The sequence below is a fragment of the Aspergillus fischeri genome, genomic scaffold (genome assembly GCF_000149645.3).
Source record: "Aspergillus fischeri NRRL 181 1099437636247 genomic scaffold, whole genome shotgun sequence".
Lineage (NCBI taxonomy): Eukaryota > Fungi > Ascomycota > Eurotiomycetes > Eurotiales > Aspergillaceae > Aspergillus > Aspergillus fischeri.
This window is the reverse complement of record NW_001509772.1, coordinates 873,266-897,342: the sequence shown is the minus strand read 5'-3', so window position 1 is coordinate 897,342 and position 24,077 is coordinate 873,266. Positions and strand designations below refer to the sequence as shown.

Sequence of the window (24,077 nt, the reverse complement as noted above, 5' to 3'; positions counted from 1 at the left end):
AGCTCGCTAAGAACGTTCTAACATTCACGATGCTGTTCGACGGCATACCGATGATTTACCAAGGGCAAGAACAACATTTCTCAGGTGCCAATGACCCGGAGAACCGCGAAGCCTTATGGTTATCAGGCTACGACACCAAGGCTCCGCTTTACCAACTAGCCACGGAACTGAACAGGATCCGCAAGCATGCAGCCCAAATCGATCCAGCATATGTAGACTCACAGACCTTCCCCATCTACACAGGGTCTAGCGAGATGGGCTTCCGCAAAGGCGTCGAGGGCCGGCAACTCGTGATGGTCTTGTCAACTCAAGGTACGGACAGCGGCAAATATGAGCTGGACATGCCAATAGGCTACGAACCTGGATTTGTGGTCATGGATGTGCTCAATTGCGCCAACTACTCGGTTAACGACATGGGTCTTCTCAAGGTCAGTATGGATAAGGGCGAGCCTCGGGTCCTTTTTCCCGCCGACATGATGGAAGGAAGTGGTCTATGCGGATTTGGAAGGTCGAATGGAACGACATATCTTAATCTGAAGAAGAATACGATGCAGTCCTCGGGTGGCAGGCTCTCGAATCGGCCTACCTTGAGCCTACTGTTAATCGGTTGTTTGACTTACTTGATGTTATGGTGTTGTGTCCTATTACATCCTTTCGAAGTGACTTTGAAGACATTTGTTATATGAGCTTTCGAATCAGTCTAGGTGTGATGTACCCATGGCAATCTTACGCCCAATCCTAATCGGAAGCATACCACAATTCATCTAGCACAGAATGAGAAGCTCGCAAATTGCTTTCCTCTTTTTCTTCTGTCATTTTCTATGAGTGGAGATTGTCTTTCCACTATCTCTAGCTATACCAGAATGTGTAAACTTCGGTGGCGAAAGCGTTCTACACCCGATCTAGAGAAAGGGTATAGTATGCCGACCAGATGCCATGCGTGGCTGTTAGCGGTGCGAAAAGCCGAGAATCCCCGAAAACCATACACCCTTAAAACAAGTTCTTAATCAACAGTAACCCAATTATCAGCAAACGAAATTTCTCGAAGATGCCCAGTCAAAAGACACCAAACTCCCTCGCACTATTTGGCTAGATCCATGCGGGCTAGGTGTGGTGCTTCACTTCAAAGCAAGATCACGCTTATTTCCGGTTGTTGCGCTGCATGGCCAAGATCTGCACCATACGGACGAAGATGTTGATGAAGTCCAACTCCAGGCTGATGCTCTCGTTGACGACATCCCTGCGAACAAGTCCTCGTTCGGCCATGCGAGCGTGGTGCAGGATCTTCTGGATGTCATAAAGGGTGAAGCCACCGAAGACAGCAAGACCACCGTACAACCAGATCTTCTCGGACCACATCAGAGCACGTGCGGCAGTGGCGGGAATAACGAGGGGAGCCAAGCCGGAAAGGGCAACGATGGTCACACCAGCGAGGAGAGGACCACCTAGGTAGAGGTACTTCTCCTGCTTCGCGGTGGCACCGACGAACGCAATCGAACCCATCATGCCAACAGTGTAAAGACCGGCACGAGCGAGCAGGGCAGGGTGCATGAACATCAGAGGGGAGAGGAGGGCAGCCTGAGTGACGTTGAAGGCAGCCCAAAGACCATACTTCATTACGTAGCTAAGTATCCGTCAGCATACCACCCAACAAAGAAGGAAAGACATTCGAAAAACTTACTTATCAGGAGAAGTGTAGTAGGTACCGAACATAGTGCCCATGCTGGCAACCAGACCAACACCAGCAACCAGCCAAGGGTTGGTGGCCATCAAACGATAAGACCATCCATTCATGTGCAAAGCTCTAGCGGCGATACCAATAATACCAATACCAAGTCCGGTGTGCATGAAAGTTTCGTTCAAATAACTTCGCTCGTAGTGAGGCATTCCGCCATCCTCTCTTGTTTCACGGTTGAAGATGAAGTTCGTAGCCATGATAGTGCCACCCACAATGGCCGCACCGTAGAGCAGGCGCTGGGCGAGGTCGCCACGCTGAGCTGTACCGTAAGACGGCTGCATGTAGGTGCGCCGGAAGGCATTCTGGAAGGTCTGTCTGGACTGTGCGAAGATTGAGGACGAGCAGGGATCTAGAGGCTTCGACTGAACGGGCTTGATGGGTGAGTTGTGGATGAAGCGAGCGGTGTTCGCAGCCTTAGGGGCTTGACGAAGAGCCGTTGGAACGGCGAACGGACGCCTTAGAAAGAACGCCATGACTGAAATGTGTGTACCAAATCTATGATGGTGTGAGATATAATGGTGAACAATGACGGCGATGGCTCAAAGCAGGAGAGATGACGATGGTCTTTAAAGCAAAGCGCTGGTGATATCAGCAACCTCCGGCGGCATCCACTACGGGAACCCGAACGTTCGAGAAGCGCAATCATGTGACAATAGCTTACTAACGCTCACATAGTGGGGGAGGGGCATAGAGCAGGAGAAATTGTATCGCGGAGGAATCGGAGTTACTGGTTATCAACTGCGATTGTTCTAAATGGGCAATCTGATGCCGTAGCTGAGAAACTGCAGAATAGGGAAAGAAAGACTTTTGGGCTGGTTGCACCGACATTTTTTGTATCTGCGATTATCAGACAGCAGTGCGCGCCATGACTTTGTCCCTTGAGACCATACATCTTCCTCATCTACCGTCAGCTCTGCCCGTTCATATAGCTCTATATCGTGATGTGAAAAACTCGCCATTTCTCCGGCAGCAGCTGTTGTCAGGCAATGCTGATTTCGAATATGCATTTATTGACGCAAGCATGGTATGGACCACATAAGGAAAGCCCACTTGAGCAAGCATACTGAAATGAAATAAGGTCTTTTCAAGGACCCATATCCTTCCTGCCATCTTCAGAGCGGTTAATGATCATCTGAATGGGCGTCTCAAGTCGCGCAATGTCCATTCGGAGATCGTCTTCTCCTTGAGCCCCGCCAACAATGTGCGTTCCCAGATTGCACGGACGAGCGATATATTTTTCACCAACATCACTGACAATACACCAGATTGCAGACTCTTTCCGCAAATTCGGCATTACAGACTCGACGACAGACCTGTTGGTGGTGAAAGTTTCCGTTACGCCAGATGTTACTCATGACTCGGTAGCGGCGCATCTGCAGCAGTCCATTGAGGGTTCTCCTGTACCATTTGCTGATGAGACATTGTCTGAAATCTCCGATGTTTCGAAGATTAAGAAAGCCTACAAATTGGGCGCTTTAGGCGCTCAGGACGATGAGAAGCGACGACTGGAACTTTCGCTCATAGGTGCAATTGCACTGCGTGGGGCAACGTGATCCAAAGCCTTCCCTGTCTCAACGACTATGATCTCCTCCCTTTCGGGATCTTCGTGCGATGCTCGAACTTACAAGAGCAAAACTAAATGCCGTTTCGATCGACCTGCGTGAACGCTCTATGACCATGTCCGAAGTTCTTCAGGATCAATCCCCTTTTACTACCCTCCTAAAGCAGTGGAGTGACAATCTCAGTGCGGCGTCCATGGTTACCTGTTACCTAATATGACCCTATGATGGATTCGTATTGCACACTACCCAAGACAGAGTGTGCTGGAGTCAATTTGCGCGCAACTGATATGGGAAACTGAGCAGTCCGTCAATGCTCACTAATGTTGCGATGGACTACAATATGTCTTGTTCTCGAAAACTGAAACAAACTACTTATTATATCTCACTCATATTGTTATAAGGAAGTTTTCCGTGAAGTTTTATGTTGCCCCTGTAGTTTCGTAGCTGCGAGGGTCATTTCCTTCCATAATGGGACAGGTTGCCCGGCCCACCAATCAATAGTACCTAAAGTGGCAATTTCACAGCACCGCCAAGACATTTGACAAAGCTGCAGCTTTATCACTTCTCATTCATTCCGAGACTCGCGACATCGGGTTCAATAATGGACTAACCTATGATTTTCTGAGCTGCTCTTTGCAGCACCGCAATACATTATATTCTGGACTCTAATTCTGTATCAGACCAAATGACCTGCCGACAGGGTACGGTCCTTCGCCGCAAATCCCATTTGCCACCATGTATACAGCTACAGACGTGGTCGTTCTCTCTTCTTCACCAGATCAGATTCCCTCTCTCACTCTAGCAAAGCCAAAATGTGATGCGGAGAAGGCGTTTGTCTTATCACCGGTCTCTTCGTCCCCTTCAGCTTTGCCGTCTGCGTCAGAGCTGTTTCAACCACCCACGCGCTCGCGGTTTTTCAAAACTGGAGATGGAAACGAGGGCTCGTCGAGGACTGCGAGAGAAGAGTCTGAAACAGGGACTAAACAGAATGATTTGGCTGCATCGAGGAGAAAGAGGGCGGCTCGAGGAGGAAGACAGAAACGGACGAAAGAACAACCTACGAACGAGTCACAGACACTCTTTGACCATCCTGAACCTCCCATTCCGAAACACGTTGGATGCACGTCCAAGAAAGGCACAGGATCAAAGAAAAAGCGCACAGACGCTGCGAATAAGTGCACTAAGTCGGAAAACAAAACGATTACAGGGAAAGTGACGAAACCCGGCATTACCGAGACTACAAAATCTGAAGATAAAACCAAGGAACTTGTGACAGCGGACGTTTCGACGGGAAAAAGTCCTGCGAACAAATTGGAGTTGGAGAAGGATGGCTTACAGCTTGAAGTAGCTATGAAGAGAAGGCTAGATTGGACGCCTACCAAGGACACCGGCAAGCAAGCCGTCGCATTGGATGATACTGGGGACAATAAGACTCGCTTCGGCGAGCTTTTATCCGAATATGGCTTTTTGAAAGCCGCCACCGATTCTCAAGGTGACTCGAAACTTTCTGATGGCGCTCCAACGAAGCGCAGGCGACTTGAGGTATGTGTTCTATGGTTGTCATCAGCGTGCAACGCATTCTGACCTTTCTGCAGCTTGTAGACACTCGAACCCCATCAACTTCTAAGCGGACATCGCCGGACGCTGATAGCGACCGTTCAAATGTCCGCAGCACTCGATCCTCGAAAGCCCCAGCAGCCGAAGGGAAGCCGAAGAAAAGAAGCAGAAAGATTACAACTCTTACTGGCCGTGTGACAGCCCTTTACACCAATGATTGTACAGATCACTTGGATGCAGCAAATACCATGATTAGCCCCTCAGACGATGTCAGCAGCAAATTGTTCTCTAAATCCTTGGATATCGACTCTTGTGTTCTTCCTCCTGAGGATGCCGTCGATTACTTGAAGGATCAGGATTTGATCTTCGGAACGTGCAGTCAGTTGGAGCGGGAAGACTCGCCAACGATGCTCAGAGATATGCAAAAGGCAATACGCGCATCGGAAAATAGTATGATTGAAAACCGCAAGCCTTCTTCGACCACAAGGGCAGGGTCTGGGTTATATTCTCATACTGCAGTATCGCGCTTCCAAACTCCAAGAGATTTGTGGTCTGTCGCAGCCAGAGATATGGATGGATCCCTAGCTGAAATTGAGGTGCTGGATATGGTAGACATTACCGACATTTCCGAGCTTCCGCCAAAACCCAATGGCGAGCTACCGGACAGAAGTGAAAAGAATGACAAGGACACAGTGTCTCAGGGAGAATCTTTCCGGCCTGTAGAGATCACTGATGAAGTTGAGGTTGAAGTCGATGTACGCACGGAAAACTTGGCAACAAGCGAAACTAACCCGGGAGAAACTGCTTGCGGGGCGTCAGAACTTCGTCCAAGGCCACGATTCGCTGATTGGAAGGACTCTGATTTGTTAAAACAAGTCAGATTGTACGGTTTCAAGCCAATGAAGAGTCGCAGGAAGATGATTGAAGTGCTTGAAAGATGCTGGAAAGCACAACACGTGAGCACGCGGACCGGTGTCCAAGATGTTCCCGGAAAACCAGACGACGGTTCGGCGGGAAAGGCTGGCACAATCAAATCTCAGACCAACAAGCAAGCCTCGAAAATGGATGCAGCTGAGAAGACGAGGAAGGCGAGCGCATGTCTCAAAGAAGAGGCGAAATCGAGCACAGCTCTGGAGGATAAACCGAGTCATGCCGCTGACGGATCGAGTCAGGTGTTGACGAAGTCGTCATTCGCGGATGTGGAGGAAATTGAGGATTCGGAAGATGAGGTCATACCATCTCCCAGTCGGCTGCAGAGTCGTTACAAGCGCCATATCTCAGAAAGTAGGAGCAGTCAGCCTCTGTCTGTTTCAGCTACGCCATCCACGCCATCCAGTCCGACGCGGACAAATGCTGACTCCGGCACCAAACCGTCTCCTTTTGGTCTTGCAGCAGAGTCTCGTCTGCCAGATCTGGCCAGCCAGATAACCAAGGCTGTGCGATTGCAGCCACGGTCGTTCTCCGTTGACTGCAAGCGCCCTAGCTGGCATGAGAAAATCCTGATGTACGATCCCATCATCCTAGAGGACTTTGCCACCTGGCTCAACATCGAGGGACTTGGACTTGTCCATGAAGACAGAGAAGTCAGCGCCGAGTTTGTGAGGCAGTGGTGTGAGAGCAACGGCATCTGCTGCGGTTTCCGAAAGAACAGCAGACAGTCTGAACGGTAGCCATCGTGTGCTATGAGACGAGCATTGGAAGATATTTTCCTCGTTTGCACATTATTGGTTAGGAGCATATCGGTCTGGAGTTTTGGTCTCTTCATACTTCTATACAGCAATTGGGAAGATACCCCTGGGATTGGTTCGAGCATAAGTGGGCGACATGTCATTTTTTATAATTCAATTATACTAGATCCTCTCAGTGACGATAAAAGATATATTATATCCATGGGGACAGTACGCAATATTTAAGTTCTTATTAATACGAATAGATTTAAAAGTACATGGCTTCGGCCTTCTGAAGACGTACATATAAAGCCTTCCTTATAATGACAGCCCGGTTTCGGCGGGATTTGTTTTCTTCACTTGCAAACTCCAGAAGAAGCCTTCTCATCTTGCTGCACCATCCCGCAAGTATTAGTATTCATCTTCAGGCCCCCTGAGAGCTGAGAACGTAGAGGAACTCACCAAGCAGTATCCGCTCTGGCAGACGCCCATACTTCCGTCCTTCTTGCAGGTTTGACCAGCCGGGATCTATACCGCGAAATTAGCAATCTTTCTCATTCCAATAAATCAAGCATGGCTTCCGGCCTTGCATACAGTAGCCGTGGAGGTAGTAGGCGCAGTAGGAGCCGCGAAAGCAGTGCCGAGGAGGGCGAGAGCAGCAAAGAATGTGAATCTCATGATGTCTGGATGCTTGAGATCAAGGGAAAAGAATGAGTGACTTGAGTTCGGTGGTTGAAATGAGCGCAAGATAGTATTTAAGCGTGTCAGGAAGGAGTGTGTGCTTGATACTTGTGCTTCGAATGAATGTTCGCTCAAGTGGAATGGGTTTATATGTAGCTGTGCCGCCTGCTTTGATCTTCAGGGTGATGCATTGGTTTCTATATATAGATAATGCGAGTATAAAATCACTGGAGTGTGCCCTCAGGACTCAGGAGCAGTCCTCTTCCTCAGGGGAGATGACGTGGATGGGTGGTACCTAGTAGTAGATCAGTCTGTGATGGGGATTTCCTGGCGGATACAGATTGGATGGTTGAACAGCGACCGTCTTCGCTTGTGGTAGATATTCAGTCTTCGGGAGCGTTTTGTGATATGGTACTTTTTGCTTTTGATTGAGATACGCGTACTAAGTGATGGGTACACTTCCTCAAGAGCAGCAAGTAAGGAGTGATGTACATATGTCAGCATTGTACAGCACTTTAAATCATGGACTCCTGAAAGCTGGCCTTATTTGTTGTATATTTAAAGAAGTTGCTGTGGCTGGTTATTTCTCAGGAAAAGTTCTTCCTTCAGCTGCGTTTACAGTCAAGATTGAAGGGCGTATTGTGTACGCTCCTGGCAGACAGTGGAGGCCAATATCGACGATGGTGATGTCACGGGAGACCAGATGTGGACTTGGGGCCTCCCGAAGATTTCCAGAATAGGAAGGACAGGATGCAGATGAGACGTGTCATGTAACTATCACCACACTATGAGCAAATAGCATCGTCAATCACATTAGGATTATCTAACGATTCTGGGGACCTGAACAATGAATGAGTGGCATATCTAAAAGTGAGAGACAATCAGGGGTAGCCCCCTCAATGTCGATCAACAAATGCCAACCATGTCTAAGCAAAAGGATAAAGGATATGCGACGCAGCTAAACTCAGAGTCAAGTAAAAGGATAAGAAGATCGAGTGCAAGAAATATCACCATGCAGTACAGCATTCCAAATGGCCAAGACATGTTGAACATTGTTGTCGTCGCCGAACACTAACGCCGGCTTGCTCAGCATTCGGGAACACATATAAGTTGTGCTGCTTCGTCTTGCTGTCAGTATTTTCAAGGGCAGTTGGTTAGTTCTGCTGAGGACCGTCATTGTCTCTCCCATTTTGTGAATCCCATGGAACATCTGCCATTGCCAGTGTTGTAGTTGGACGTCCAACCTGCGGGTAATCACCTGGTTGCGAGGTAAGTTGTGCAGGGTCAATTGTAAAGGGGTCTGTCGCTGGGCCCGCAGTATTGGCAGCACTGGGATAGGACGGCTGATTGGTGAAGGCCGCGAGACGATTTCTGTCAGCAGGTAGCATTAACGTGTCTATGGGATCCCAACCATTGTTACCATTGTCACCATTGTCACCGTTGTCACCGTCGTCACCACCGATGGCGTTGATGAAGTCATAGAAGTCGTTCGGGTTAGCTGGTTGAGCTACAAACTCTTCAAGATCATTATCATCGAGAACCATCGCAGTGTCATCGGCCATAGTGTCCTGGTAACCAGGTTGCTGTGCTTCCAGTGCTGGTTGGCCACCACCCTGCTCGGTCATTGGGGGAAAAACCGGGTTAGCGAAAGCTGGATCATTGTTAGTAGCACTGTAGTTGGTGTTATCATTGTCTGCACTCGCCTCAGAAGATGTCCGGTAAGGACTACTACCGCTGGATTGATCGGAGGAAGAGCCTTGCTCCGGCGAAGGGGTTCTTGGGGCAGGTAGGAAATTGGCAGGTTCTTGTATTACTGGAGGAAGGTTCGGACCAGGTGGAAAGTTGAGAGGGCCTGGTCCCACCAGGCGAAAGTCTGGAGGAGGTGCGGGATTGCCTCCTCCCTGTCCTGCCGGAAAAGGGTCTGGGGGAAATGTGGGATAGAGTGTTCCCTGTTCAGCCGGAGGAAGGTTTGCAGGAAGCGGCATTTGGCCAGCTCCTTGCCCTGCCAGAGGAGGGTCTGGGGGAAATGTGGGATAAAGTGTTCCCTGTCCTACCGGAGGAAGGTTTGCAGGAAGCGGCATTTGGCCAGCTCCTTGCCCTGCCAGAGAAGGGTCTGGGGAAATTGTGGGATAGAGTGTTCCCTGTTCAGCCGGAGGAAGGTTTGCAGGAAGTGGCATGCGGCCAGCTCCTTGCCCTGCCGCTTGGGCTTGAGCATGCACATCGTAGGGGGCTTGGGGAGGCCCTTGCCCAGCCGGTGGAGGATTCCGAGGAAATTGCTAGTCTCGAGTCAGCATCTGCGCGTCTCACTAACTGTTCGACAGCATAACAGAATGGTAAATGTTAGAAGAGTTGTTACTCACATTCCGGTTAGGAAAGGATGTCTGAAGGCCAGCCAGCACATTACGTAATTGCATATTCTCCAGTTGTAGCTGCTGGACATTTCGCCGGAGCAAGTGGACATCTTGCAGAAGAAAGTCGACATCTGCGCGGAGCCTTTCAACCTCAAGGTTCAACCCATCTCTAGCCTGTCCAGTCTCCTGGGGAGCTCCCCGAACATAGGTCTTCTGGGTTGCGAAAGTCAATGTGCAGGGCATACCCTTTTTCACACATTGTGCGCAGCCATTGGGCTGGTTGTCGCACTTCAACTTCTGAATCTGGAACAGAAGACGGTCGTTAGTCTCTATGTAGCAGAAATCTGGGCAATAGGAGGAATGCAGCTCAGAAGAATAGCACGAGGAGAATTGAAAGAGGAGCCCACTCACGGTATCCGTTTGCGTACTCATCTATTCCATGCGTTGTAGCGAAAGACAGAAAAGACAGAAGGAGGAAGAGGTTATTGATCACTTACTCTGCAATTGTCACAGGCTCTGTCGGTACGTTTGGGAGGATTCTTCTCAATCCTGCTAAGAGCCGTCTCCACGGGGTCTGGCACTGGGTCGGTCTTTTTGCGACGCTGCTTTTTCACCCGGGCCTGTTTGCTTGGTTCAGTCGAAGGTCCTGCAGTGGACTCTTTGTTGTTGACCGAGATTCCCCCTGCTGCCTCTTTTGCGGCTTCTTTAGCTTCCTCCACTTGTTCTAGCCGCTGTTTCCCTTTGTCTCTGCTTTGCTCAGCTTCTGCGGGAGCGGTTTTGGTACTAAGGGCTTCACCACTCACGGTCTGGCTAGGAACGACAGCTGTCATGTTCGGAGCTTTGGCAACAGCTTCAGCGGTCAACGCTGAAGAGGACTGTCCGCTGTTCGCTCCACTGCCTATATTTGAATCTCGTGCTTGTTTTTTCCGGTTGCCATTGTCGCTGTTGTCGACATCGTCAATTCTCCGCTTTTTCCCGGACATCTTGTCTTGGTGTACTTACTGCTAGGAGGTCGCTTGGTGCAAAGGTCGTGGAAGGATCCGTACTTCGAATTGGTCGTGAGCGGATAAAGCAGGGAAAGGAAGTGAGTGAGACGATAGCTGATTGCAATATAGGACTGATTTCTGTTGGAGACTTCCGGACGTAGAAAGAGGAAGCTGTACTTATACCTCATCTTGACGGGTTCTGCTATGCAATCCAAACATTGGCTTCATTTTTGGCACTTCTTCAGATACAGTAGCAACAAAGGATTCTGAAGCATACAATGTCAAACTGCACAACGGGGTTGGGTCATTCAGAATCCGTCATGAAGAGGGTAGAGCCGGAAATAGACTTCGGTTTTGCTGGTTCGACCTGCAAGCTTCACAAAGTGCCAAAGACCTTTGGTCGTCACACTGAAAGATTTGTTGAAAGGCGATGAAGCACAAGAAGCATTGTGAGACCTATCGCTCTCTCCAAGCAGAGGCAGTCCAGAAGGATTACATTGTTTTGAACCTGAATTGCATCAGTGACAAAGGTAAATGTTGATGTTGAAAGAATAGCATTGAATGGGCCCTGACTTACCCTTCATTCAATTTTCCTTCCTTTGTCTTGGCTTTCATTGGCACAAAGAGGTTATGAAAGACGATGTCGTGTCGGTAAAACATAATGAAGTTTTGGTGATCTAAAGTACAAAGGATATGCTGGAACCAAGAACCAGGGGATCCTCAAGAAGCATGAAAGCAGACGCATGTTTGAGATTCGTCTATTTATCCGTTCGTAGATCCAAAAATGGAAGTCAAAGACCAGCATTCTAAGTTACAACAAGAAGGCCCTGAAGTGACAATATCATCAAACATGACACGAAATTTGTCACCAATCCAACCCCTTGAAGAAAAATGCTGCCAAACGCTCTTCCCTCAGTCAAACTCCTCCCACGCCGGAGTCCTATGCAGCCCATACAGAATTAAAACAATGAGTCCTAGTGTAAAGGCAATGAAATGGAGAATTGCAAACGACCCAAAAGAAACTGGGCGATGCTGATAACTGGATATACTTGATAGAACGATTCCAGTACGGTTACTGATTGTGGCACATAGGGGAATCCAAGAAAATGGTCGAGCATCCAGACGAGAGGAATCCTGCAAACCGATAGTGAAATCGTATGAGATGAGTTGGTAGATGAAATGTTGCAAGATGGTTAGATCCACGAATGCGAGGAGGAAAAAGGCATAAGATAATAGATAGTTCGAGGGCAATATATGCCCATTCAAGGATTAGGAAAGATCGTCAAAGTGAGTAGAGCCGTGCATTATAAGGTCGCAAAGATGAGGGGATATACAAGAAACGGGCCGCAATTGCGATGGCGGTTATCGAAACACTCGTCCATTCTGCGCAACGGTCTCGAAGTCGATTTTGCCTTTGTATCTGAGAGGTCCGCCGTCTTCGAGCCACGGAAGGAGGTTTTTGCACTGACTGACATCAAACGACTCCAGCTGATTGCAGCCCTCTGCGACCGCTTCAACACCCACACCCGTGACCCGGACGCAGCCACGGACTGATAGCCGTTTGAGATTTAGGAGGTGGAGTCCAATGCTGCGCAAGGAAGGGTCCGAGATCGCGGACCCGCAGAACGACATGTTGAGATAGGTCAACTGCGAGCATTGGAGTGCGAGAACTTCTGTCGCTGTGTCTGACAAAGCGCAGCAAAACGACTGGTCACGGTCAGCGGTACTGCAAGATAGCTCCTGAACAGTGATAAGCTTACCAAATCCAGTTCTTGTAGCTGTTTGGCTGCGTTGGTTAGGTACACAATGGCATTGTCGGTGAGGTAAGTGCAGTCCGCCAAGGTGAGTTTGCGCAAATTGATAAATTGGGCATTTCCCCAGTATTGGAAGCCTTGGTCAGTGATCGTCGTACATCGGGTCAAATCCATCTGCTCGATTCTGGAGGCAGCGTGCGACGCAATATGGTGCATCGAGCGATCCGTGACATGTTTGCAGTATGACAAGGTTAATTTCTTCAGTTGCGGACAACCATATACAGTGCCCGCTTCAGTCTGCATCGTGGGCTTCAAAGCTGCTTTGCCCATCTTTCCAGTCTCGCCGTTGGGCTTATGTTGTCCAGGAGAAACCCAGCCAATTATCCGAGCCAGCAGCGTGTCCCCGACTTTTCTACAATTACTCAAATCAACTTCCTGTAGACCAGTCGCTTTGCCAGTCATCTCAAGAATGGCAGATGCAGTAACATCCCAGACACTTTTCATCTTCCAAGTGACGACGTTAGCGCCGCATGTAGCGGCCAATTTCGAGAAGCCTTCGTCGGTGATGTGGAAGCAATTACTGATATCGACGTGGCGAGGTCGTTCCCCCACAAAAGGGCAGATTATTTTGACCAAAACATCATCGCTAAGTTTGCGATTATACATGCTTAGATCAAGATAACGAACGAGTTCAGAGCATTGGGTAAGAATCTCAGACCAGTGCAGAGAGACAGCTCGAAGGCGCAGAAGTTCGTGAAGCTCCAGGTGTTGGAAAATCCTCACGAGTATATTGTCCGGTAGAATGCCGACGTTATCGCCGCGTGACTCGCGGTGTGTCTTCTGTGTTGTCGACAAAGTCGATGTGTCGGAAAGGGAGTAGAGAGACGACCTAGTCGAACGAGTCCCAGATGGGGGTGATTGTCGCTGCTGCTCCCCAGACACCTCGTCTGGTGTCAACGGAGCGACGGACCCGCGCCGGCTGCGTAGTCGAACCTTGTCCAAGCCAACATTCAGAAAAGGGTCAGGATCTGAGGGTTTCAGCACAGTCTGATCCTCCATGGCCGTGGGAGCTCGCGGGCTATCCAACTCTGTCTCTGTGAGCGTCAAAAGCGGCATTGATTGTCGCCGAGCAGCTCTGATTTTAAACTCCCCATCGGTGGGCTGATCAGCGCTTCCTGCATCTGACATTACAACGTCACCATCAGACGCAGACTGAAGTCTCTCCTTGGCCGTGTTCTCGACCTGCTGGCGGACATTCTGGGGAAGCTTGTCCCAGAATTCGGCGAGGACATCGCCACTAAGCATGAGGCACTCGACTGCAGTAACGGAGCGTACCGTCGCTGTCCTGCGGGGCGCCAGCGACAGACTCACAACCTCTCCAAAGTATTGCCCTTGTTTGAGTCTTGCTTTGACTTCGAATGGTGGTTTCTCGATAGTAGTTGGTAGAGAGTAGCGGTCTTGTGCGTCCGTTCTTTCCGTGAGAACTTCAACTTCGCCTCGCACAATGAAATAAATTTCACGTCCCTGGGAGTCTTGTCGGATAATGTCCGTGAATGGAGGGTACGATCGTGGTTGAGCATTGAGCCCTAGAAAGTGTAGTATGTCCGGGGGAAGGCTGGAGAAGAGAGGCAATTCCTTAAGCAAGAGGCGGACATTGACAGACCCGTTCGCCAGCGCGCTTGAAGAAGCATCTGCAACACCGACTCCAGGACTTGGCGATTTGCGCTTTTTGTTGCCAGCCTTCAGGGATGCGCCTTCACGTTCGATAGGCGATAGGTCCCCAGAAGACGAATCTCTTAGTCTCTTCGAGCCTCTGCGGGCAGGACTAGTGAGGTCAGCCGAAGGTGTTGATGTTTCCTTCTTCTTCTTCTCCAGTATCATCAATCGTTCCTGGGCCTCATCCCGTATCGCTGCCTCCACCTCTGGAAATCGGGGAAGAATGTTCCTGAAGTCCTCCTTGGACAGAACAACCAGTAGACATCGCGTTCGGGCGATGATGGTGGCTGTTCGGGGCCGGTCCATCAATACCCCAATCTCGCCAAAGAACGCGCCCGGTTCCAAATCGGCATAGATACTTTCGCCATCGCGAGAAGTGGCTGAGACAGCGCCCCGAACCAACCAGTATATCGCCTTCGCCTCGTCACCCTCCGTCAGGATATAATCGTTCGGAGCACTGAGTTGGGGGCGGAGATGCTGTGCGACCTCCACCAGAAACGATTCGGGAGTGGATTGGAACAGGGGAAAGGAACGTAGTCGATCAATTAAGTCCAGAGGTAATGCTTGGATATGCGAGGATGCCAACGGGGACGGTCGTGCAGGTCGATTTGGATTCGTGACTGAGTCGAATGAGTGTATCAACGAGACGGTATCGGAGACGGGCGTGACGGCCTTGGTTCCTCCGCCAGCCCTGCCGTGACGCCGCATGATGGATGGGTTGCAATGGCTTGCGAATTGGGTACGGACTCTAGAAAGAACTGATCTTGTGTCGTCCGATTAAGCAGCATATAGTTCGCCGGGAAGCGATCAATGGGCCGATGACGTCGACGAGAAATAGTGATCACGGGAGCTTCAGAAAAGCACCGCCGGGGGGCGGGGAGGACAAGGACGGGCGTCAGTAATGGCGCGACATCTGAAGTCGTGGAGTTTCGGCAATGAGGACGCAACTTTTAGATGGGAACTGGGACTTTTCAGCGATTTGCGGACTTTCGCAAAAGAAGAAGCATAGCACACAGGGTAGTACTAGTACTAGGTGCTTAGCGGACGGCAGAAACCGTTCCAACAGAATAATACCAAATGTTAATGGAAAGCGGGGATCACCAACGTCAAATCATACTGAGAATGTGGTAGAGCTCCACCACTAATTCAGTAGAGCCAAGTCAGTACACCTTCTACGGAGTACTCCTTGAGCTGTCTTCCCGGAGTATTGGTAATTATTTTCTACCCGACAGGGATAGAAAGTTATATGTTTATGACGGAGAGGCTAAGGAGGCTGAAAATGCAAGACAGAATATTGAGTAATGCTCAGCAGGGGAAGGAATCATCGATCCTTGTACTGCAAATGCGGGACAACAATTTGAGTCGGGAGATTGGCCATGTATATGGGAGCCGACACTGACAGAGATGTCGGTGGTGGGGTACTCGCAGCTATCTATCCAACAGTGCTGACAGCAGCGGTCAGAATTTATCTAGTCTAGGTAGGATCAGCAGGTAATGTAGGTAGAGAACGATACCAATCACACATCCAATGGTAGAAGTAAATACCTTGGTATGGTTAGACATTAGGATGCTCAATCTACGTGAAGAATTTTAGGATTGTTTCATCTTCATTGGCGTTTCTCTGTGCTTTGAGTCTCTTCTTTCATTCGCTTTCAGACGGTCTATTAGTCCAGCAGAAGGATTCGGCAGTTGCCCGAATAGACAGCCATGGTTTTAAGGCTTCCATACTACCTGTAGGTATACGTCTACGGAGATCGTCGGCTGTATTTTCAATGGGTAATGCAGTGGATATGCATATTATTAAACTGCGACACCCACAGAAGTTCAGAACCCTGTGTCCTAATAAAGATGCCTACGGAGGATTTATGTAATCCCTTACATACCTACCGATAATGTCACCTGATCATTGGCTAGGTCAGGTACATACCTCCTATTCAGCATTTGTAGTGATCGGACTTGGCTGGCTCAGCAGCTGTACGGTAAGCATTCTCAAATCTAAAGCCTGTTTGTCAACTCTTGGTTATGGAGTTCCACGAGAGATTTCTACCCACGACTAGCAGGAAATGCCGAAGCCATTGATATTATCTGTGAAAGACCTAGTCCCCTTTGTTCTAGCACCAGGAGCGGCATATTATACTTCCAGACTCGAGACCTGTATTTTATCTGAGACTTGAGGAGAGTACATAGGTTAGATAAAGCCTATGAATCATAGGACCAATGTTAGAGAGTGCCACTCCCTCATAGTGTGGACGATGTACTTGGTGGGGGAAACATGACTCTGTCCCAAAGGGAAGGCGTCTTGTCTCGTACATCACTGCTAGGTAGTCCGTAAATTGAAATGAGGGGCTGCTGCCAGACTGCTCATCGACAGTCCAAGCCTGCCAAACTGCCATAACTGACTTCAACCTCGATGCTGTCGCCTCAGCCTGGGAAAGGAATGGTCTCGTCGAGGAACGATAAAATTGTTACCGTACCGAATCTCATTGTGCCAAGTGTTTTTTTTGCGGATTTGGGTGATGTAGACCTCGGTCAAAGGCATCACTTTCTGCCTGAGGTCAAGTAGCAGGGAAGTCTGACATTCAAGCCGCGTCTGTGATTGTGCACCCATCTGCCGTCACTTCTGTGTTGACCATCAAGGTACCTCCAGGTGATGCGCAGGTGTGAAGGTCACGTCGGACCTTCGCTTCACTATCGTCACCAGAGGGAGGAAAGATTCAGTTGCGAATATGCCTCAATCCTCGCTTTTGCTCCCGCGGTTGCCTAGAATGAAATCGACATAGGCTGGACGGTTTCCCTTGAGAGTCTCAAGAGCATCCTGCATCAGCCCATAAGCCAGACTCAATTTCAAGCCGAGTTTCGTTGTGCGAGCAGCCGTGTAGACGTCGTGTCGTGCTATGGAATATCTTCAGTTAGCTGTGATCCTATCATATGGGTACACTAGGCCAAGCGGGATTATACCAAGCAAGCTGTAAATGCCAGAAAAGGACAGCCCGGCCGTGACAGTCGAGAGGAAATCCCTCCTGTCGTGCCGAGCATAGTCCACAGTCTCTTCGAAAAGGCAGAACGCAAGCGCACCAGCACTGAGTTTAAGTCCCATCTTCATACCCTCTTTCACGCCTCCGACTATCGCTATGTAATTTTTAGTCTTGTGGTATTGAAACCACCCCGTCGATGTGGTCGGAAAGCGGTGCGCATTTTCAGCGCGAAAACGGTATGCGGCCTTTTTGCTTCCATGCGAAGATCCAATTGCCATACCAACAGAGAAAGCCGACAAAGCTGTAAACGGCAATCGCTTCCCAACCTCAATACCTAATCTTGGAGGAGTATCGGATTCGAAAAGCTTGTCCCAGTGGAGGATCTTCAATAAAGTTGAAGGCTCGGTAGAGCGCGTCTCGGTCGGGGAATCGGTGTCCATATTGAAGCAGGGAGAATCTGATGTCGAACTATAAGAACTGAACGGTCTTGTTCAATACAAATTTGTGGCAGACTCTAGATCGGATCAGTCGACGCAAGGAGCGGTGCGCTGGGTGTTTGCAGCTTTCTTGTGAAGGTTGGAGACTGAAGGACGCACTAAACTACTCTGAGTTCCCGAGTCTGTATCTATCTGATTGCTTACTCCGAGGTCCCACCAGAGCTTCTTCCAGCGCGCATCATCAGAAATCAAAGGCCACCATGGTAAGTAACCAGCTTGAGCACAGCAGTGGGATTATTGGAACCCGTGCTGACATGACACTATATTACAGTCGCAGGTGGACCCTCTGAGCTTGACGCTTCTGTTCAAGAAGCACAAAACTACCGTGCTTTTAATGCTTCCGCCCCACGAGACGATCACGACAGCCCAGGAGATGCTTCTCAAAGCTCTCCAATCGCGAGGTATCAAGGAGATTAACGGGGATCCTGTACCTGAAGAATTCTCGGACATTGAATTTGGTGTTACGGTGGACAAGAACGACCTAGAAAAAGGATGGTCGAAACTGGAGATTGCGATGCCAGAACTTGAGAACAGCGGAACATCTAAACGAGGTGCTGGAAAGCAGACCAGTCTGAAAGCAGCGGATATACGGAATGGACAGGTGATCGCTTTCAGGTTCCGCAAGCCCCGTGAGCAATCCGAGAAAGATGGCGACCTCGACATTGACCTCGAATTGGAGGATCCTGGCTGGGACGTCGTTGTTCCAAGCCTTGATGACGAGGAGGGAAAGCCCAATTAACCAGGAAAACAGTTGAGACTCTTTCATTTCGTCTGCATCTTGCTTTTGGCGCTTGGCTGGGTATATGGGTTTACAATATGGTGTTCATACGATGCTTTGTATTACAAGATGGCAGGGCCCATCTTTTTATTTGATGACGGACTTACACCGTCCAGAAAACGAATACTGCAACATGATGAATGAAATGAATGTTATACCTTAAACATAGCTCTATACATCTAGTAGAATAATAGGTTCTACTCACGACCGCATATCGCATGCAAAATCCTCTCTTCTCTCATGTTCAGGTCCGCGAGAAAATGATATGGTTTGTCTGGCTCACCACATTAAAATATTATATCGTAACCAAGATTTACACACTCATATGTTATCGCTGCTGTCCTTAGTAGTCGCTAGGCGATTTTGTGAGGAGAGAAGATCGGTCGAGTGACGAAGACAACCGTCGTCGAACCTGGGGAGCCAAGATGAATTCAGATAAGATCTCCAACTTGCACCATCCATGTTGAACTCGGTCATAACGAAGGCTTTTGGCTGTGGCTAGACTATCTATTTCATGGTACCCCTCTGGAGTATCTCTAAAAGTGACTGGAGTGTGGACGCCAACCTCTTCGAATATTGATGATCAAACCAATCACGATAGAGTTGTGTGTGGCCATGAGGATCGAATGTTGTGGTAGTTGCATTTCTATGCATAATTGGGGTTCAGTCCGGTGAAAGTAGCTACGCACACGCGCCATTACGCTAATCGACACCGCTGACGGTTGCTCGGAGCAACGCAACGTGGACAAACAACCCAAGTCAACAGCTTGACGTGAAGACAACTCATTGGAGAATAACTCAATCAGGAACAGTCCAGAGAGGTACCAGAGTGTCGAAAAGGCCCACTGTCAACATTCCTCAGCTGTGGACTCTCGACACCTAATTCTCTATTGATAACTTCCTTTTACCTCATTCTCACCATAATTTTCCTCGTGGCCGAAGGGTGGCAGGGCATCGTGGGATACCCGAAATTCGCTTTTCACTTGTTTTTCGTCTTCGACTTCAAATTCCCAGCCCAACCTGGAGGAACGCTAACATATAGACGCCATGGCAGCCGAAGGCGGCTCCTCGTCGATCACAGTCACCGTTCGAGTCCGACCTTTTACTATCCGAGAAGCAGCACAGCTTCCAAAATGTGAAGACGGTCCCCTATTTCTAGGAGATGGCTCCCTGGCCGGAGCACCAACCCCCAAGCTCAATCAGAAGGGAATCCGGTCCATTATCAAAGTTATTGATGACAGATGCTTGTCAGTGCAAATGTTGATCAGTTTATTAATTCACAAGAAAAACTGACGATGCTCAAAGAGTCTTCGACCCTCCGGAGGACAATCCAGTCCAGAAGTTCTCGAGAAGCGTTGTGCCAAACGGCAAACGCGTCAAGGACCAGACATTCGCCTTCGACCGCATCTTTGACCAAAACGCCACACAGGGTGAGGTGTATGAAGCGACTACACGAACCCTCCTGGACAGCGTACTTGACGGTTACAATGCCACGGTTTTCGCTTATGGTGCCACCGGATGTGGAAAGACGCACACAATCACCGGCACAGCACAACAGCCCGGTATCATCTTCCTTACCATGCAGGAGTTATTCGAACGAATCGAGGAGCGATCAGGAGAGAAACACACCGAAGTATCCCTCTCATACCTGGAAATTTACAATGAAACAATTCGCGATCTTCTGGTCCCTGGCGGCAGCAAAGGGGGCTTGATGCTCCGTGAAGATACGAATAAGTCGGTTTCTGTCTCCGGGCTATCGAGTCACCATCCGCAAAACGTACAACAGGTGATGGACATGATCATGCGGGGCAACGAATGTCGAACAATGTCGCCAACGGAAGCCAACGCCACTTCCTCTCGGTCGCATGCAGTTCTTCAGATCAATATCGCCCAGAAGGATCGCAACGCGGATGTCAACGAACCACATACAATGGCGACGTTGAGCATCATTGACCTCGCGGGAAGCGAGCGAGCTAGTGCCACTAAGAACAGAGGCGAGCGGCTCCTGGAAGGAGCCAATATCAACAAGTCCCTTCTCGCTCTAGGCAGCTGTATCAACGCCCTCTGCGACCCTCGAAAGCGCAATCACGTTCCCTACCGAAACTCAAAGCTGACTCGTCTTCTGAAATTCTCCCTGGGCGGCAACTGTAGGACGGTGATGATTGTGTGTGTTAGCCCGTCTAGCCAACATTTCGATGAGACACAAAACACGCTGCGCTACGCAAACCGGGCGAAAAATATACAGACTAAGGTCACGCGCAACGTATTCAACGTCAACCGCCATGTGAAAGACTTCTTAGTGAAGATCGATGAGCAAATGAACCTGATCAATGAGCTCAAAGCTCAGCAGAAGGAATCTGAAAAGCTGGCCTTCGCAAAGTTCAAGAAGCAGACCGAAAAGAAGGACGCAGCTATTCGGGAAGGTGTCTCGCGTATTCGCAACGCATATGATCACTCGTTGCCAGAAAGGCAAGAGAAGATCAATACTATGATCAAATTGAAGCAGGTAAGCCGCCGGATCGGCATGTTGTCTTCATGGATTGCGGCTTTTGATACGGTGTGCGCGAACTCTGAAAACGATGAACCTTTATCCAATCTGCAAGCGATTCGGAAAACGGCGCAAGGTATCCTCCTCGAACTGGAGGGTAGCAGGCAACATTACCATCAGCGACTGGCGAAGAATAACTGGGACCGAGCTCTGAACTCTGCTGTAGAGAACGCCATTCGTCAACTCAGAGACTTTGAGATTAGTGACAATAGCGACTTTGCCAATTTCGATCGGGAGGCAGAGCTGCTCCGGGCAAATGCGGAGCGAGAGGCTTTGTCCGCAGTGGCCGACCAAGACAAGGCAGGCGAGGCGGCAACAATTCAAGTTCTTCTCCAAGCTCAATTTGAAATTATTGCCTCCATTGAGCAGATAATTCACCTGAGCGAGGAGGAGGCAGTTGAAATGGGCAAGAAAATTCTTCTGAAGATGCTCAACTCGTCAGCTAACGTCGCCACCAATGTCGTGAAACCGGACGGCACACTACTGCCTGCTCAACCACTCAGTCCATTGAAGCATAGCTCTCCCAAGCAGAAGAGGAGATCGAGCGTAGCTCATCTTCCCACTCTGAAAGGCTTGGGGGCACCAATAACGTTTACTCCCGCTGCCCCGGCATCACCAACGAAGGGATCTCCACGACGACGTAAAGTGGGTGCCGGAAGGAAGAGTGTCAGTTTCTCGCCGAAGAAGACACAGGCAAAAACAATGAAGAGGAGTGTCCGCTGGAAGGACGACGAGCAAGATGGTGCCTTGACGGAGTATCAAAAGACACCTCAAAAACCACTTACTGAGACTATCCCTGAAGAAGCTCCCAGCGAGGAGCCCCAACTGCCCCGAGCCTCTCCAATCCCACGCGGAATTCCTGTGCACAGCCGAAACATCAGTCCTTTTGGCTCCTCTCCCATCCCCCCTCCCTCCAATGAACCAACGCTGCACGTTCAAAAGAACAATCGGTTCAAAGCGGGATTCCTGTCAAAGAAGGCCGGCAGCTCGCCTGTGGGGCCGCCTCCAACCTCCACTCTCCCGCTCTCTGACAATGAGAATTCGCCTTTGCGAGATATTGAAAACAGCAGTTTCTTGAATCGTAGCTCTATGGACCGTCCGTCTCGAATCGCAGTTCGAACATCCAGCGGAAGTTACTCCAGTAGCCCACTGTCCGACAGCAGGGATAGCTGGAAGGCTAGCAAGGATGATGCCATTAAGATCACTTCAGCGATGAGACGAATCTCTGGCGGACAATTTGGCTCCGCTGCCTCTACCAACTCCCTCCGCATCCACCGCCGACGCAGCCCGACATCTGCAACCTATGGAAGCTCTCCAAGCGAAAACACAATGTTTACCGCGTCGCAGGCCAGGCGGATGGTCAAGAGTGAGAAGGAGCTTGATCCCAAGCCTAGGGTTTTGAGTCCTCGAACTCTTCCAATCATGAAAAGCACAAGTCATAGACGAACCACATTCGGAGGTGACATTCGGCCCCGAGATATCAGTCTTACTAGCAGAGACGCTATAAGACTTAGTACTATGGCCGCTCCAAGCATCGAGCGGCCCCCGGAGACTCTCTACCCTAGCTCTGGAGCAGGCTGGAGGTAGTCGTTGATTGTTGACTTACATTGGTTACTTGCGGGCGATATGGAGTATTTGGGACGGTGTTCAGGAAGACAGATACCACAGTTCTTGTTATTTTTCCTTCCTCTCCTTCTTCTTCAATGTTCAAATCATCTTTACAGGGGATCTTGCCTTTTTTTCAACTTACCAATGCATGGCCGAGGATAGGCCCACCCCACCGACAGAAAATAGGAACAGCTGGTGTAAACTTGATTGTTTTTCAAAGTTGATAGCTCTTTTTTGTACGATATGTGCCAATTTCATGACTCGAAAGATTGAGAGAATTCTGAGAAGTTGTCTTGCTCTTCCAGCAGTGGCTTTTGTTCGCCATACTATCGCATACTTATCACAACTAATCTGTACCCCAAATCTCGTGCGGAGAGCTTAAGCTCGATTATGTCATCGCGTCAAATGACGCCAGTTGAGCGTCGATGAAGCCATGGTGGGTTCTAATGAAGAAGACTTCTATAAAGAAGTTGAATTGCCTTCTTGTATCTCAGTGGGCCTCTTTTCTCATAAAAATCCAATATCTAGTAGAAGGAAGCCCGCCTTTTCTCCTCATCTGACGCATCATCAACCCCCGCAATCGCAACATTCCGCCTTTGCCGCTCCCTCAGAAAATTTCCTATCTCCAAAGTCCGACTCCCTGATTATTTGAAGTACGTATTCCATCTGATTGATGGCTTTCGCTCCATCGGCAATTAGATCGACTTTGTTCTCACGGTACTTTCGTGCTTTCTCGACCAGCTCTCCTTTCCTATCCTTGACCTCTGAATCGGCATCTCGGAACATGTCCGACAACACGCAAAAAGCAACATTGGCCGCGGGCTGCTTCTGGGGAGTTGAGCATCTCTTCCGCAAGCACTTTGGCAATGGAAAGGGCCTACTCGAAGCTAAAGTAGGCTACTGTGGTGGATCGACGTCTTCCCCATCGTATCGGGCTGTGTGCACTGGAACTACTGGTCGTATGTTGCCTTTCTTTGGGACTTGTTGGCCAAAGTTATGATGCTCACATTATTCTTTTTGTGTGTAGACGCTGAAGCTGTTCAATTAACCTTTGATCCCTCGGTCGTCAGCTACAGCTCCCTGTTGGAATTCTTCTACCGCATGCATGATCCCACGACCAAGGACCGCCAGGGCCCTGACGTCGGCACACAGTACCGCAGTGCGATCTTCACGCATGGCGAGGAGCAGCACAAGATCGCGGAGGAAATCACGGATAAAGTTTCCAAGCAGTGGTACAAGCAGCCTGTCTCAACGCAGATTATACCTGCAGGCCAGTGGTGGGATGCCGAGGAGTACCACCAGCTTTACCTAACCAAGAACCCGTCCGGCTACGAATGTCCTGCTCAGTAAGTTTCGAACTAGATACATCTGTGGCTTCTAATCTGTTGCTGACTTTGTTCTCGTATAGCTTTGTGAGAGACTTCCCTCCCCTTTCTTGACTATCCACCAAAATTTAGATACTGTATATATAATCTCAATGCGTGACATCTGTGGTCAAACTCTTTCAAATACTTCACAGTGACTTTAGTTCACACGGGAAAACTCACACCTTCAGGACTAATTTGCTTGTATATGCAGCACAGCTGGAGACAGTACGGTCTTTTTGCAAATCCAAATCAGTACGACGATACTATTTATTTGTTGTGGAGGCCTGTTTCA

General features: G+C 49.4%; 10 protein-coding genes across 10 annotated transcripts, besides 2 other annotated features; 5 read left to right on the top strand and 5 right to left on the bottom strand.

Moving 5' to 3' along the window:
* Positions 1-29: 29 nt before the first annotated feature.
* On the top strand, positions 30-686 carry NFIA_035580 (uncharacterized protein; the record flags this gene model as incomplete). The annotated part of the gene is made up of 1 exon (XM_001265886.1): positions 30-686. The coding sequence occupies one exon, from the start codon at positions 30-32 to the stop codon at positions 684-686; it is 657 nt and encodes a 218-aa protein (XP_001265887.1).
* Positions 687-1,140: 454 nt separating this feature from the next.
* NFIA_035570 (Bax Inhibitor family protein) lies at positions 1,141-2,211 on the bottom strand (the record flags this gene model as incomplete). The annotated part of the gene is made up of 2 exons (XM_001265885.1): positions 1,141-1,624; positions 1,682-2,211. The coding sequence occupies 2 exons, from the start codon at positions 2,209-2,211 to the stop codon at positions 1,141-1,143; spliced, it is 1,014 nt and encodes a 337-aa protein (XP_001265886.1).
* Positions 2,212-4,035: 1,824 nt separating this feature from the next.
* On the top strand, positions 4,036-6,527 carry slx4 (the record flags this gene model as incomplete). The annotated part of the gene is made up of 2 exons (XM_001265884.1): positions 4,036-4,842; positions 4,896-6,527. 2 exons carry the CDS (start codon positions 4,036-4,038, stop codon positions 6,525-6,527), a joined length of 2,439 nt encoding a protein of 812 aa, XP_001265885.1.
* Positions 6,528-6,880: 353 nt separating this feature from the next.
* Positions 6,881-7,202, bottom strand: NFIA_035550 (uncharacterized protein; the record flags this gene model as incomplete). Its single annotated transcript, XM_001265883.1, has 3 exons — positions 6,881-6,916; positions 6,987-7,052; positions 7,119-7,202. The coding sequence occupies 3 exons, from the start codon at positions 7,200-7,202 to the stop codon at positions 6,881-6,883; spliced, it is 186 nt and encodes a 61-aa protein (XP_001265884.1).
* Positions 7,203-8,359: 1,157 nt separating this feature from the next.
* Positions 8,360-10,539, bottom strand: NFIA_035540 (putative C6 finger domain protein; the record flags this gene model as incomplete). The annotated part of the gene is made up of 4 exons (XM_001265882.1): positions 8,360-9,481; positions 9,566-9,859; positions 9,968-9,988; positions 10,054-10,539. 4 exons carry the CDS (start codon positions 10,537-10,539, stop codon positions 8,360-8,362), a joined length of 1,923 nt encoding a protein of 640 aa, XP_001265883.1.
* Positions 8,629-8,662: a microsatellite.
* Positions 9,112-9,404: a microsatellite.
* A 1,365-nt stretch (positions 10,540-11,904) lies between the features above and the next one.
* NFIA_035530 (cyclic nucleotide-binding domain protein) lies at positions 11,905-14,720 on the bottom strand (the record flags this gene model as incomplete). Its single annotated transcript, XM_001265881.1, has 2 exons — positions 11,905-12,249; positions 12,303-14,720. 2 exons carry the CDS (start codon positions 14,718-14,720, stop codon positions 11,905-11,907), a joined length of 2,763 nt encoding a protein of 920 aa, XP_001265882.1.
* Positions 14,721-16,743: 2,023 nt separating this feature from the next.
* NFIA_035520 (uncharacterized protein) lies at positions 16,744-17,427 on the bottom strand (the record flags this gene model as incomplete). Its single annotated transcript, XM_001265880.1, has 2 exons — positions 16,744-16,904; positions 16,971-17,427. 2 exons carry the CDS (start codon positions 17,425-17,427, stop codon positions 16,744-16,746), a joined length of 618 nt encoding a protein of 205 aa, XP_001265881.1.
* Positions 17,428-17,684: 257 nt separating this feature from the next.
* Positions 17,685-18,223, top strand: NFIA_035510 (uncharacterized protein; the record flags this gene model as incomplete). The annotated part of the gene is made up of 2 exons (XM_001265879.1): positions 17,685-17,687; positions 17,756-18,223. 2 exons carry the CDS (start codon positions 17,685-17,687, stop codon positions 18,221-18,223), a joined length of 471 nt encoding a protein of 156 aa, XP_001265880.1.
* Positions 18,224-19,309: 1,086 nt separating this feature from the next.
* NFIA_035500 (kinesin family protein) lies at positions 19,310-22,397 on the top strand (the record flags this gene model as incomplete). Its single annotated transcript, XM_001265878.1, has 2 exons — positions 19,310-19,509; positions 19,568-22,397. The coding sequence occupies 2 exons, from the start codon at positions 19,310-19,312 to the stop codon at positions 22,395-22,397; spliced, it is 3,030 nt and encodes a 1,009-aa protein (XP_001265879.1).
* Positions 22,398-23,202: 805 nt separating this feature from the next.
* Positions 23,203-23,857, top strand: NFIA_035490 (peptide-methionine-S-sulfoxide reductase; the record flags this gene model as incomplete). Its single annotated transcript, XM_001265877.1, has 3 exons — positions 23,203-23,377; positions 23,446-23,764; positions 23,827-23,857. 3 exons carry the CDS (start codon positions 23,203-23,205, stop codon positions 23,855-23,857), a joined length of 525 nt encoding a protein of 174 aa, XP_001265878.1.
* Between the last annotated feature and the right edge of the window lie 220 nt (positions 23,858-24,077).